The sequence below is a fragment of the Prunus persica genome, chromosome G4 (assembly GCF_000346465.2).
Source record: "Prunus persica cultivar Lovell chromosome G4, Prunus_persica_NCBIv2, whole genome shotgun sequence".
NCBI classification, from domain to species: domain Eukaryota; kingdom Viridiplantae; phylum Streptophyta; class Magnoliopsida; order Rosales; family Rosaceae; genus Prunus; species Prunus persica.
In genome coordinates, this window is record NC_034012.1 from 9,931,876 (window position 1) to 9,946,594 (window position 14,719).

Here is a 14,719-nt window from a genome sequence, read left to right on the forward strand (position 1 = left end):
TTAGACCTAATGTGGTATACAATTTTGCTACATTAGTAGACAGTAATACTAGAAGGTCCGGTCCCATTAAGTAGGTCAAGTCCACTCCTTGTGGCATTAGTGGAAATATCTCTTAAGACCCAATGAGGTCTTATCTTGGTTTCATTAGTAGGAATATCTCTTCAACCACACAATTTAAATTGTGGTTGTTGTTTGCCGACTTCTCAATTTGCAGTGATGTTTGCATCCTTTTCAAGTATCATTGCTCTTATATATGTAAATACCTGTGAGCAACGGCACATACACAAAGAAACATGCTAGTGCAAGCTTATAACCTAATGGCTCATGTCTTCCTTCTCTTCCTCTTATTCTCTTACATTATATCTACACATATTCATGCCTGCAAACAAACTGAACGCAGCTCCCTCCTGTCCTTCGCCTCCACTTTATCTTCTTCTCCTTTAAATTGGACATCCATTGATTGTTGTCGTTGGAAGGGAATCACTTGTGATCAAGATGGTTGGGTCACCCATTTGCTCTTGCCTTCCGAAGGGCTCAAAGGAGGTATCTCTCCCTTTGCACTTGTAAATCTCACCCACTTGAACCTTTCCCACAATTCACTATATGGTTCACTTGAAACTCAGTTCTTCTTGTCTTTGAATCAACTTGAGATCCTAGATTTGAGCTATAACCGTCTTTCTGGAGAGTTACCACTTTCCCTACCATCCAGCAGTATCCGGACAGTTGATTTGTCCAGCAATCACTTCTATGGTGCAATTCCATCTTCATTCTTCCAACAAGCAAGCAACTTGACTAGTTTCAATGTCAACAACAATACCTTCACAGGGTATGTCCCATCCTCTATTTGTCTCCATTATTCTCCCTCCCTAAGGCTACTGGATTTTTCTTCCAATTTATTTAATGGCTACCTTGCTCCTGGGTTAGGGAAGTGTTCTGAATTGCAGGTTTTTCGTGCCAGTCACAATAACCTCTCAGGATTACTTCCAGAAGATATCTATAATGCTACTAAACTTGAAGAAATTGCATTGCCTTTCAATTCACTACATGGAGCCATTAGTGATAAAATTGTCAACCTCACCAACCTTGCCATCCTTGACCTCTCCTTTAATCATTTTGGGGGCGAGCTTCCTCTCAATTTGGGGAAGCTCTCCAAGTTGAAGTTTGTGACCTTTGATTTCAACAATTTAGAAGGTGCTTTGCCTCCATCTTTGATGAATTGCACAAACCTTGTAGAACTGCGTTTGGGGAACAACAACTTGGAAGGAGATATCTCCATGCTTGATTTCTCAAGACTGAGTCAACTTACTAAACTTGACCTAAGGCTCAATAACTTCACTGGTACAATTCCAGTAAGCCTTTACTCATGTAGGTCCTTAAAAGCCATTCGGTTCGCTAAAAACCATCTAGAGGGACAAATACAAGCTGAAATTCTTTCATTGAAATCCTTGTCCTTCCTCTCGCTTGGTGGCAACCGATTCACCAACCTCACATGGGCAGTGAAGATATTGATGAGTTTCAAAAGTCTTCACACACTCTCGCTTGCTGGTTGCTATGAAGGTGAGGGAATGCCATCAGATGATGACATGGTTGATTTTGATGGATTCCAAAATCTTCGGCTATTGAATTTGGCTGGTTCCGACCTCAATGGTCAAATACCTTTATGGTTATCAAAGCTCAAGAATCTAGAGCTGTTGGAACTGGGTTTCAATCAAATCACTGGGCCAATTCCAAGTTGGTTGGGGACTCTTCCTAGGCTGTTTTATATAAACTTGTCAAACAATCGAATTTCAGGTGAATTTCCAAAGACACTTTGTAGACTACCAAGGTTGCTTTATGGACCTAATATTGCATCTCAAGCAGACCAATATGAATTTGAATTGCCTATCTACGGCCGCAGCAGCAGCATAATCACAACTCAAACTTTTCCAACACATATATTGGATTTTTTTGCACCAACGATAGTCTTATCTAAGAATAACATTGTTGGTGATATACCTACTGAGATCGGCCAATTACAGCTTCTCCAGGAGTTGGATCTTGACTCTAACAACTTCTCTGGCGTCATTCCAGACCAACTATCGAACTTGAAAAATTTGGAGGTTTTGAACCTCTCCATGAATCTCTTGTCTGGAATAATCCCATCGTCATTGGCGAGCCTTAATTTCTTAAAAGAATTTAATGTCTCATACAATAACCTCGAAGGATCAATACCAACAGGCACCCAGCTCCAAAGCTTCGAAGCTTCTGCGTTTGAGGGGAACCCAAAACTTTGTGGTGCGCCACTTCTAAATAAGTGCGAACCAAATAAGGGCATTGATGCAGATAACAAGAACAACAAAGACGTGCACAACTGGCTCCATCAACTTCCATGGTTTTATATATTTGCAGCATTGGGGTTTATAGTAGGATTTTGGGGAGTTTGTGGTTTTTTAGTTATTAACAAGACATGGAGATATGCGTATTTTTGATTCATAGACAATCTACAAGATATGCTCCTCTATGTGATGATAATAGTCCCTCTCAATAGGATGAAAAGAAGGCTTAGAGGCTAGATATATATTATTAATGTTGTACTTATAATTTTGCATTTTCAGTTTGCTTTCCCTTTTTTGTTTCTTTTTTTTTTTGGTGTGTGTGTTCTTCTTCATTTCTTGTCATGACAGATTCACCTGCAAAAATTTCCACATAAAAACGCTGCATTGTCAACAAATGGACCTCTTCCATAAAGTGAGAGGACCGTCACCCACACTGCATCACCCTAGACTATCTATCCTTTTTATTTCATTGCTTAGATTCTATTTCCCGAAGTGCTAGGAAATGGTTATCCTTTTCTCTCGGCATGCTTGCCATGTGGCATCATCCAGAATCATGTATAAGTATCTAATAGCTGGTACAGAGAGGGGCCACGAATGCCTTTCCTTTAATTGCTTCTTTGTTTTCCTTTTCTGAATCTGCGAACCTATCATGAAGCCCTGAAAGAAAACAAATGCAAATAACTACCCAGAATTTAAAATCAACCATACATTTAAAAAGAATGAAGAAGAAGAAAACTCTCTCTCTCAAAAACCAAAGACTTAAAATCGAAATGAAAATTCATGACTTATAGCCAGTGTCGACAAAATAAAGCAGATTGAGGAGCTTTGGGGCTGGGAGAGCGTGCTAATTCTTCTCCACTCATTTCTCCTCTTCTCTTCTTCAAATTCTTCTGTGCAAGAAGTTAAGAACTGAGAAAGATCACGACCTGTTTTTGGTCCGAAACTGAAATGGGTCGGATCATATTAAACTCGGCCAAAACCCAATACCTTATGGCGCTCCAATCAAGTGAGAATACTATATAAGGATCAATCTCAACCTTCCAATATCATTTGAATGGCTGAAGAGAAATTGCAAGCTTACCGTAGAAATGGGTACGCTGCACTTACCTCTTAGACCACGTGTCCTGGCTCTCCTTTTCCAATAGGGCTTCTTCCTTCCTTCCTCTGTTGAAACGAGAAATTATAAAGTGATACTGTATCACCACGTCAGCTGGTGATACTCCCATTCAAAATCTGTCACATGTATTTTTTAAAAAAAATTAAAATATATTTTACAACTCAACTTTGGCTTACAACTTTACCCTTCAACTTTAATGACCCTAACCCTTCCCCACTCCGGCTTCCCTGTGCTATGCCCCTGCTATCGACGCCACACAACCCTCTTCCCTTCCCCCTCTCCGCCAACCACCCCGGCCTTCCCTACCCCCACAATATTCCCACCCCCTCTCTCTTCCTCTCATTTTCGGTTAATAAAAAAAGCCAAAAATCTTAAAAATATGTGCAAACCCATTAAACATGAAACCATAAACCTTAAATAAATAAAAACCACTAGTGAAAGAAGGGAAGATTGACGTTATGGGCAACCAAGAATTAATTGTGTTATAGAGCAAGTCATTGGGGCGGGGCTTGATGAAGGAAATCCGCCAAAAATCTCCCCATTCTACATCAGATTCTTCTTCTTCCTCACCATCTTCATTATCAGCTTTCATTCAAGGTCTTTTTAAGAGTAAGAAGTGAAATTTTCAGAGATTACCCATCTTCTTTAGCTTCAAGGGTATCTCCAAAGATAAAATGGTAGAGTTTGACTAGATTTTGTTTATGGGTTTTGAGTCATCTGACAATAGAAGTTCTCTAGATTCATTAACTATGAAGACAGTGAAGGCTGGGGTAGGTGGTGAGAGAGAAGGGAAGACGTGTGGTGTTGCAAATAGCAAGCATAGCGTAGGGAAGAAGACGGTGGATAGGGAAGACGGTGGGGAGGGGTTTGGGTGATTAAAGTTGAAGGGTAAAGTTGGAAGCCAAAGTCCAGTTGTAAAATATATTTTATTTATTTTAAAAAAAATACACATGGCAGATTTTGAGTGGGAGTATCACCAGCTGACGTGGTGATACAGTATCACTCTATAATTTCTCCAGAGAAACCCCAAAATCTTTCTTCCTCCTATTAATTTCCACCCCAAAATCTTACAACCCAGAAACTACCACATTCTTCTCCCCTTCATCTTCCTTCTTATCTTCACCTTCTTCACTCCAACCTATCAAAATGTTTCAGTCTCTAGCCAATACCACTCTCTCCAAATCGAGGGTCTCAGCCCTCATCCAATGGTCCAGAGTCAATTCTTCTTCCAAACTCAACTGGATTTGTGTCAAGTCACCCCTTCCTCACACCACGACAACTTCATCAGCTACAAGTTCCTCTCCTCCAGCCCTACTCAGAAATCTGGGTTGGACTCCATTTCCCTCCCCTTGGTCAACCTCCTATCCAACTACGCCTTTTTGGATCTTCCACTGGACCGAGTGAAACGTAAAGTTTAGCTCTTCCCAACAATTTACTTTATTTTTTTTTCTATGCATTGTTTATGTTGTGACTTAGAGTGCATTAGGTTGAAATTTCTCAAATTTTCGATAGCTCTGAACAAGTTGTCGAGTTTTGTGATTAAGATTGGGCTCTTTCTGTTGACTAACTCCATGTTTCACCTAAATTTCGTCTCTTTGAAAATTCAAACCCTACAAGAAGCTGAGAAATTGCAATTGAACTGAGATCTTTTTGAGATGGGTAATATATTGAGAGATTCACCAATATACCCAAAATAGGGGCTGAAATTATATATAAAAAAACCCCCCAAGAAATGTACCGTAGAAACACACCCAAAATCCATTTACTACATATGAAATGAGTGTTGAAGTTCCTATAAATTACATGTTTGCCATTGATCAACTTAAAACAAGCTCAACACAAAAAAATAAAAATAAAAACCCAAAACAAGCCCAGCAAGCCTGAAGTACATTGTTAATATCATATCATAGAAGTACATTAATAATACTATGTCATAGAAGTACATTGTTAATACCATTTCATATATAAAAAAAGGGAGATTCACTATTATACCCAATATAGGAGCCCAAATTATAAAAAAATCCTATATGAAATGAACTTTAGAAACACACCCAGAGCCTATTTACAACATAACGAAAAGGCTTTTAACTTCTTTTAAATTACAAAATTGTCATTGATTTCTTAAAACAAACCAAACCCCAAAATCTCATAAAAAAAGCCCAAAACACTCAATAAGCCATCTTTAAAAATCAAAATTAAATTCAATAGGTCCAGCTGTCATTTTTGGGTTTTTTTTTGTATGTTTATAAAAATTAAATGGTGTAGGGTTTACTTATAGTTTTAGTGCTAAAAATGGGTATATGACTAAATATCTCAACAACAAAAAAACTCAATAAAACCCCTAAAAAAAAGCCCAGCAAGACATCCAATATCCTTTGCAAAGACTACCTCCAATTGTTCACAGTTTCACCAAAAACAATCACAAAGGCAAAAGGAAATACCTCTATAAGAAAAATAAAGAAAAAAAAGAAAAGAAAGTATACTGTTAATACTAGGGGTGGCAATTTTCGATACGACCCGTTACATGACTCGAAACCCGCACGAAAAAAACACGACACAAACCCGCACGATTAAAAAATGGGTCATTTTTGGGTCAACCCACTGCTGACCCGTTTATAAACGAGTGGATTTCGGGTCAACCCACCAACCCGCGAAAATACCTGTTTAACCCGTTTATTAAACGGGTTGTATCACGGGTCATGTCAACCGGTGTAATACCTGTCAACCCGTGAAAAAATGAAAGAAAATTAACACTCCAAGACGCACTTGTGTTGTCAGCATGCAGTGGAGTAGGATGAAGTGGACTGAACCCAAGCTCTGTGAGGAGACCACGCAGCCAAATGATCTCGGAGCACGCAGCAGACATGGCGCGATACTCTGCCTCAGTGGATGATTTGGAGACGTGGTCTTGCTTCTTGCATTTCCAAGAGATAAGGGCATCACCAAGAAACATACACCAGCCAGTAGTAGATCTCCTGGTGTCTGGGCAACCGGCCCAATCAGCGTCACTATAAGCCTGAAGCTGAAGAGAAGAACCTGTAGGGAAGAACAAGCCACGATTAGGTGTGCCAAGAATATAGCGAATGATGCGGCGAACGGCAGAGAGATGGTGATGCCTCGGGGCTTGCATGAACTTGCTGACAGTGTGAACAGCATAAGAGATGTCTGGTTGGGTGATGGTTAGATAGATAAGACTACCAACCAGCTTCCGATAGGTAGTAGGATCCTCAATGAAGCCTGAATGTTTCTACTCGTTTATAAACCATCTCTTAGTGCTGTTCAATTTGATTGCAATTCTTGCAGACTTGGCAAAAGTAAGACTCTGCCATTTCCTATTCACACACCCCATGTAGTCCAACCTTTTGATTTGATACATAGTGATGTGTGGGGTATGGCACCAGTCACTTCTCATGCTAATTACAAATACTTCGTCACTTTTATTGACGACTATAGCCGTTTCACATGGATATATTTTCTACATTCTAAAGATGAAGTCTTTTCTGTTTTTAAGATTTTTCATGCATATATTCAGACCCAATTTTCGGCCCATATCAAATTCCTTCGTTCTGACAATGGGGGTGAGTATATGTCTCATTTGTTTCAGGACTTCCTACAGACTCATGGCATCATCTCTCAACGGTCTTGCCCTTCAACACCTCAACAAAATGGGGTGGCTGAAAGGAAGAACGGTCACCTTCTTGATGTTGTTCGCACTCTCCTGTTAGAGTCATCTACGCCCTCTCGTTTTTGGTGTGAAGCTCTCTCCACTGCTGTCCATCTCATCAACAGGTTGCCTTCTCCCATATTGCACCACAACTCTCCTTTCACCAAGTTATTTGGTCGCCCTCCATCTTATTCCAACCTTCATACATTTGGTTGTGTCTGTTATGTTCATCTTCCTGCACATGAACGCACAAAACTCACGGCTCAATCGATCCAGTGTGCTTTCCTAGGATATTCAGTCCACCAGAAAGGTTTTCTTTGCTACGATCCAAATTTGCGACGCATTCGAGTTTCTAGAAATGTCATCTTTCTAGAAAATCAGTATTTTTTTTCCCACGCATCAGGACCCCGTTTCTCCTTCATTTTCTGTTTTGCCTATGTTTACTAACTCTTCTGCAGCTCCTGTTTTAAATATCTCTTCTCCAGCTCCAGTCCCTTCTTAGCCTCTCTTAGTGTATCAACGACGCTCCTCCGCCACTTCCCATCAACCTCCAGCACCTCCCCAGCCCCCTCCAGCTCCTTCCCCGACCGCTGCTCCTGTTCCAGCAACTGCACCTCCCCCCCTCAGACAGAGTACTCGGGTTCATAGACCACCAGATAGGTTTGGTTCCTCTCCTCTTTCCCTCTTCACTGCCACCTTGTCTTCTATTTCTCTTCCTTCGTCTTATACACAGGCCATGAAGCATGAGTGTTGGCGGACAGCGGTTGAAACTGAGCTTCTCGCACTTGAGGAAAACCAAACTTGGGACGTTGTTCCATGTCCCTCTTCCGTGAAACCCCTTGGCAGTAAGTTCGTGTTTTCTGTCAAGCTTCGTTTTGATGGGTTCATAGACCGTTATAAGGCTCGGTTAGTGGCACTTGCATAGAGGTAGAACTGATGTGAAAATTAGAGTGTGGAAACACAACATTTTCATGTGATGTTTCTTGGTTTGAAGAAGGAGCAAGGGATAAATTCAAATATGTGGAGGCTTCAGGAATTGAAAGGAACTCCATTTTTGATTGATTTTTGCTTATGTTTTCTTTCTAGTTTGCTTTTGTTTTCAGATTGAAGGATGTTCTGGTTTAAATGGTAAGGAAAGAATCAGACAGAGTCCTTAAATAACAAAAGCATGTTGGGATTTCATCCCTTGTTTCCAACACCCATGTTTTTTGAATTTCCACCTCAAGCTACACACCCATGTTTTCTAGTTTTCCACATCGACTCACTTAATCATAAAAAAAGAAAGAAAAAAAGAAGAAGAAGAAAGAGGCTAATAATAATTTTCTTTTTTTCTCCATTCTTTCTTAAAGTTGAAAAATAAAAGAATTTCAAGAAGAAAAAAAATGTGTCCGGTCGCAATTGAAATGTTAAAGAATAAATAAATAATATATATATATATAAAGACATGTGAAATTTTACCTTTTTTTAAAAACAGCTTGTAGAAACGTTATAAATATCCAATTGTGTAGCTTAAAATCATAAAGTTGTGTGTAGCAAGATGGATAAGGTGTTAGAGATGAATTCGAAACTCATTGTTTGTGTTTTGGAGGGTTAATTTTCTTTCATTTTTTAGCGGGTTGACACGACCCGTTTAATAAACAGGTATTTTAGCAGGTTGGCGAGTTGACCCAAAACCCACCTGTTTAATAAACGGGTTAGCTGCAAGTTGCTCGAAAATGACTCATTTTTTAATCGTATAAGTTCGTGTCGTGTTTTTTCTATGCGGGTTTCGAGTCGTGTAAGGGTCGTATCGGAAATTGCCACCCCTACATATAGTTTTATCAATTAAAAAAAAAGCCACCAAAAGCACTTGTGAAGCAAACAAAGTCAAGGTAGGTGCCCATAACAAAACACATCACATGCCATCAAATTCAGGGTTAATTTTCTTTCATTTTTTAGCGGGTTGACAGGTATTACACGGGTTGACAAGACATGTTTAATAAACGAGTTAAACAGGTATTTTAGCAGGTTGGCGAGTTGACCCGAAACCCACCCGTTTATAAATGGGCATGCAGCAGATTGACTCGAAAATGACCCATTTTTTAATCGTGCGGGTTCGTGTTTTTTCCATGCAGGTTTCGCGTCATGTAACATGTCGTATCGGAAATTGCCACCCCTACATATAGTTTTAGCAAGCCACCGAAAGCACTTGTGAAGCAAACAAAGTCAAGGTAGGTGCGCATAAAAAAACACATCACATGCCATCAAATTTAAGCCAATTCCAACACAATAGAGTCGCCATGAATTTACTCCGGGTGTGTCATTTTTATGCCTTTCGTCTTTTGCTTGATATACCATTTTTCTGAAGTTCATCTGTTTGGTCATGTAGTTGACAGATGGTAGTGTCTTGTGAATGAAGAGCGAAGAATGAGATTTGCTACGAAGGTTCTGCTTCTCCTGCAGTGTAACATAAATAGGATGTCAACGCATGTAATGTTAAGATGAGGCTTGACCAGCACTGGAACTCTCAAACCATGTCTGGCATGCACGCCGTATTAAATTACACCATATATCTTCCAAGTTTCCAAGAAAAATGATCAACACATGCCGCTTCACTAGATTTGTTGGTTTTGTGATACAACTAAACATCAGCAGGTCTTGGTTCTGCATCACCGCTTCACAAAATTTAATTCAAAGTGCTGGTTTATTCACGTTTCAGTTGGTCAGTTTATTCAAAGTACCAGGCTATGATTATATTGTTCATCTATATTAGCCGCCAAGTATGGGATTACAAATCTTGGTGATTGGCATTATGGTTGGTAGTTCTCCAGAAAAGAAAAACTCCCAACTCCTTCCGAGGCCTTTAGTCTTTAAAATCGGACCCGTAATAACTCAATATCATGGTTATAGTGGTCTTGATGTATATAGCATGGTTTTGATCACTTCTACATACTAAATTTTAGACAGATAAATATCTTCGGCGTTTCAATAAGTACTTGCAATGGTATCATATACATCAATTATTAATGTTGCCTGAAATTTACATAACCAACTACGGTATAAAAGATATGATCACTCTCTAATGTAGTTCACATTGCTTGTATTAATTGATCGATGCTTGATGCATTTGTTTGTGTCTCTAATGAAGATCTGCTCAGTTTCAACTAGGTGCTATTATGCATTTGGGGCACTTGTATCTGAAGAGACTTAGTACTTGGGCTTTTGGTTCTTTTTAAAAAAAAAAAAATTTATATCAAATTATTCCAGAATTGTGCCTAGAGTCCGGTGGGTACTTCCTGATTCTACTCTTTTTTTTTTCCTGGGAAATGATAGTGTGGGGCTAATTAGCTAACTGGAGTTATGATTTGGAATAAGGCCTCAGCTATTTTGAGGATCTCTTAGTTGGGTCAGGTCTCTAAAGCCTGTTTGATTTGTATTTCTAATTCTGTGTAGTTGCTTCTGGGGTGCATTGCCCTCCCAACCCCAGTTCACAAAGAAAAAATATATATACATGGATACATTTTTGCCTAACAGACAAAAGCTCATTTTTATTTTGTCGGTCAAAATAATTAAAGTTTATTTTAGTAACATATAGATCATGAGTGAGGGTTTAAAGTATCAATTACCATTTATCATTGGATTAATTCAAAATTTAAGAAGCTCATATATCCTCATTTTTATGTCCTTAAGTGAGCGGGAATGTTGTTACAGTATATTCATATAAATGTGCATATAGAATAGATACTCCCTAACATTGTTGGTGAGGCCTCTCCATCATAAACGACACAGGATGTGATGATGTATTTTTCGTGAGCAACAAGTTGGAAAAGAAGTTGCCGCTAAGAAGTCTTGGAGTCAGAGGCTATCCATAAAAGGAAGGATTAATTTGCCTGCTTGCTTTGTCTCCACGACATCCTATTAGCCAATGCCATTCATCTGTGAACGCGATGAAGCGAATATATGGACAATAGAAAAAGCCAATTTGGCAACTATATATAAGAAAATCAAAAAATTAGATGCAAGCGGTTATTGATAACTGATTACTTACTTTCGATGGATATTGTATTGAAACAATATTTGTAATTAACGAGTCTGGAAACAAAAACATTAGTTTGTTACTAATCATGGACGTAACAAAGTATTGATGTTCCTAATCATGTTTGATCACCAAAGACTACTGCCTTCTTAATGTCCGGGATTGACCAAGTGGTGAGCGAAGATGGAGAAAATTGTTTAGGATTGGAATAGGTCAAATTTTCGGTCCCTTAATATAGTCAAAAATACAATTCATGAAGCCAATAGAGTCTAGTCTAATGGAAAATGGCTTTGATTTGTAAATCAGTGGTCTTAATTTCGAATTCTCATGTCACCTTGGCAGTATGTGTATGTGAGAAAACCCTCTCCCCAATAACGTTTGTATATATAAAACAAAAGAACAAAAAACAACAAGAAAGATGCAATTCATGAATATATCAGCTCCCACCCTATAAAACAAAGGAAAGTGTTACAAACTTACAAAAAACTTGGGCCAAAATCTTCTCAAAGTTCTAATATAATTAAAAACAGGTTTTTGGCAGATTGGACAGTTCAAGAAGATAGGCACAAAACATCTTATGTATACCATACGGTCACTACGGATCATGGAATTTTATGCCTTCAGGCTTAAAAAAAGTAATCACATCAGATAGGATTTATACATGAAAAAGATTTATGCTTGTCCTCTACAAATTGCCTCATTTATATTAATTGTATTTTGATATCATCAGTGACATAAAACATAAGAGCAAAAGAATATTGAACTTTTGGGAATGTCCTTCAATGAGGGAAAGGTAATTCACCACACCATATGAAATTCCTTGGTGAACTCTCATGAATTAAACAAATCCAGCACTTCTGCTAAAATATGAATATGGTTTGAATATTTTAGGTTAAATTTATTTTTCTCCATAAGGAGATATGTATAAGAGTTTACATGTGGGCTTTATAAGGAATTAGATACAGTAAAGAATTAGAAAAGTATCTCCTAATTGTACAATGATTTATCAATTATATAAAAAATTGGAAAGTAAATCCCTTAATTAATCAAGGAAATAAATCTCCTTGATTAATTAGGAGACTCACGTCAACACTCCTCCTCAAGTGGTGCATATATGTCACCAATACCCAACTTGGTAAGTGAGTCATGAAATACTCTGCCACAAACAGCTTTATTAAGATATCTGCCAGTTGATCTTCTGATTTTACGAATGGTAGGTGGATGATCTTCTTCTCAATCTTCTCTTTGGTAAAATGTCTATCCACTTCAACATGTTTGGTTCGATCGTGTTGAACTGGATTATGGGCAATGTCAATGGCTGATTTGTTATCACAATGTAATTCCACTGGTTTTCCTGGCTTGAAACCCAATTCTGTCAATAGTCTTCTTATCCACAGTAGTTCACAAACTCCGTAAGTCATTCCTCGATACTATGCTTCTGCACTAGACTAAGAAACCACATTTTATTTTTTTACTCCGCCAAGTGACTAGATTACCTCCTACGAAGGTAAAATAACCTGAAGTAGAGCGTCTATCAGTAATGGAGCCAGCCCAATCAGCATCTATATATCCAACAACTTCGAGATCTCTATTTTTTTAGAATATTAATCCTTTCCCATGTGCTGACTTTAAGTATCTCAAGATTCGATCAACTGCATTCCTATGAGACACTTTGGATGCATAAACTGACTAACTACACTCACAGCATATGCAATATCTAGTCTTGAGGACGTATGAAAAGTAGAACCTTTAGTGGTGGTGATAGAAGCAGGAGTTCGGGTAGCCAGGTCAGCAGGAGTGACCGCATGCTTCTGCGAGTTTGCAATAAGATGGAGAATCGTAGGGGTTCCTGACAAGCAACGAAAGTAAGATATGATATGAGAAGGTGAGGAATTTGATGTAGGAATTGGATTTAAGAGGTATGTGTATAAGATTTGAGGGTATGTGTTTAGGGATTTGGATAAGAGGATTTGAGGACTTTAGATTTGATGGATTTGGATTTGGGGAAAATTATGAGGAATTTGATTTAGAGTTTTGGATTTGAATATGAGAAATTTGAGATAAGGGTTTAGAGACAAAACAACTTCTCTTTACTCCCCCTCTCCCCCTAAAGAGAAGGGGTCGTCAGAGTAAAGAAATATGCAGTATCTTCATGGGAATATGTCAAGGTAATGGGGATATGTCAATAAACATATCATTTTCACTCCCCCTCCCCCCTTTGAGGAGAAGGAGATGAGAGCACTTAAATTTCAAGAAGAACGCAAGCACAGGTCACAGGAGAACCTGGCTCTGATACCATGTTAAAATATTAATATGGTTTGAATATTTTAGGTTAAATTTATTCTTCTCCATAAGGATATATATATATATATATAAGTTTATATGTGGGCTTTATAAGGAATTAGATACAGTAAAGAATTATGAAAGTATCTCCTAATTGTACAATGATTTATTAATTATATAAAAAATAGGAAAGTAAATCCCTTAATTAATCAAGGAAATAAATCTCTTTGATTAATTAGGAAACTCACGTCAACAAGTTCTACATTTAATTAATTATGGCCCTTTGTTCCTAAAGATGGACAATTTGATAATGTAAACAAATGCTTCAAGCATATTTCCTATGCAACTATATATTTTAACAGAAGTTTGTGCTTTAAATTAGGCACCTTCTTTGTAATTAACAATAAATTATATAACAAAGTTGGAGTACGGTCACGTAGTAATGGTGGAGCTACATATAGGCTACCCTCGACTGTAGCCCAGTGCAACCTTGGTCAAAAATACTTCTTATAGCACTTAATTTCAAGATTTTGACATTTATCCCACCCAGCCAACTCCCATATGTGCAAATTCTTCACTTTTATGGCTGGGTAGTTAAGAAAAGTTGTAGTTTTCTAGTTTTATATCATGTTAATTGAATCGTTCAAGTTCAAAAAAAATAAAATTTAGTTGTTCTTGGTTTGACTTAATTTTGTTTTATCATTTAACAAAATATTAGCCTACCCTTTTGAAAATTTTAGTTCTACTCTTGCACGTAATAAGTGTTATAATATGGATGGACTAAGTTGATATTTTTCCATTTTAAGTAATATATAGCAGTGGTGCAAGAACGCAGCCCAAGAGATTGACAAAATAAACAGAACAAGGTGGTTGGGGCTCATTTAATTGCTATCAATATATTTACCAAGAAACGTTATTAAGTAGGGGCTCATTTAATAACATGAATAGGACGTTATTAATGTTGGATCAGGCTTGACTGGCACTGTCACTTTCAGGCAAGAAAAATCACACCATATATCTTCCAAATTCCATGAAAAATTGTCATCATAATGAAAGAAAACACCAATGAGGGAAAGCACACGTCAAACGTTTGCATCCAAATCTGAAAACGCATTAAATCCGTGAGATTTTTTATTAGTTATCAGCTGGAAGATGAGCTGGTATTAGTTATCAGCTGACTTAAAAATAAAAGGAAATAGTCAAAACATATATGATATATCAGGGCAACAGCTTTTGAGTACTTCAGTCCTGTTCTGGTGGCCCAAAGGTTTCAATATCAATAATTTGCATTCAGTGGTTGTTGTTTCCCGACTTCTCAATTTGCA

At 38.0% G+C, this 14,719-nt stretch overlaps 2 protein-coding genes across 2 annotated transcripts; one reads left to right on the forward strand and one right to left on the reverse strand.

Annotated features, from left to right (window-relative positions):
• Nucleotides 261-2,614, forward strand: LOC18779492 (receptor-like protein 2). The gene has a single exon (XM_007212431.2). The coding sequence runs from the start codon at nt 294-296 to the stop codon at nt 2,466-2,468; it is 2,175 nt and encodes a 724-aa protein (XP_007212493.2). The 5' UTR covers nt 261-293; the 3' UTR covers nt 2,469-2,614.
• Nucleotides 2,666-7,163, reverse strand: LOC109948607 (uncharacterized mitochondrial protein AtMg00810-like). Its single transcript, XM_020562261.1, has 5 exons — nt 7,127-7,163; nt 6,199-6,669; nt 6,093-6,150; nt 3,423-3,479; nt 2,666-2,669 (listed from the first exon to the last, which is right to left on the reverse strand). The coding sequence occupies exons 1-5, from the start codon at nt 7,161-7,163 to the stop codon at nt 2,666-2,668; spliced, it is 627 nt and encodes a 208-aa protein (XP_020417850.1).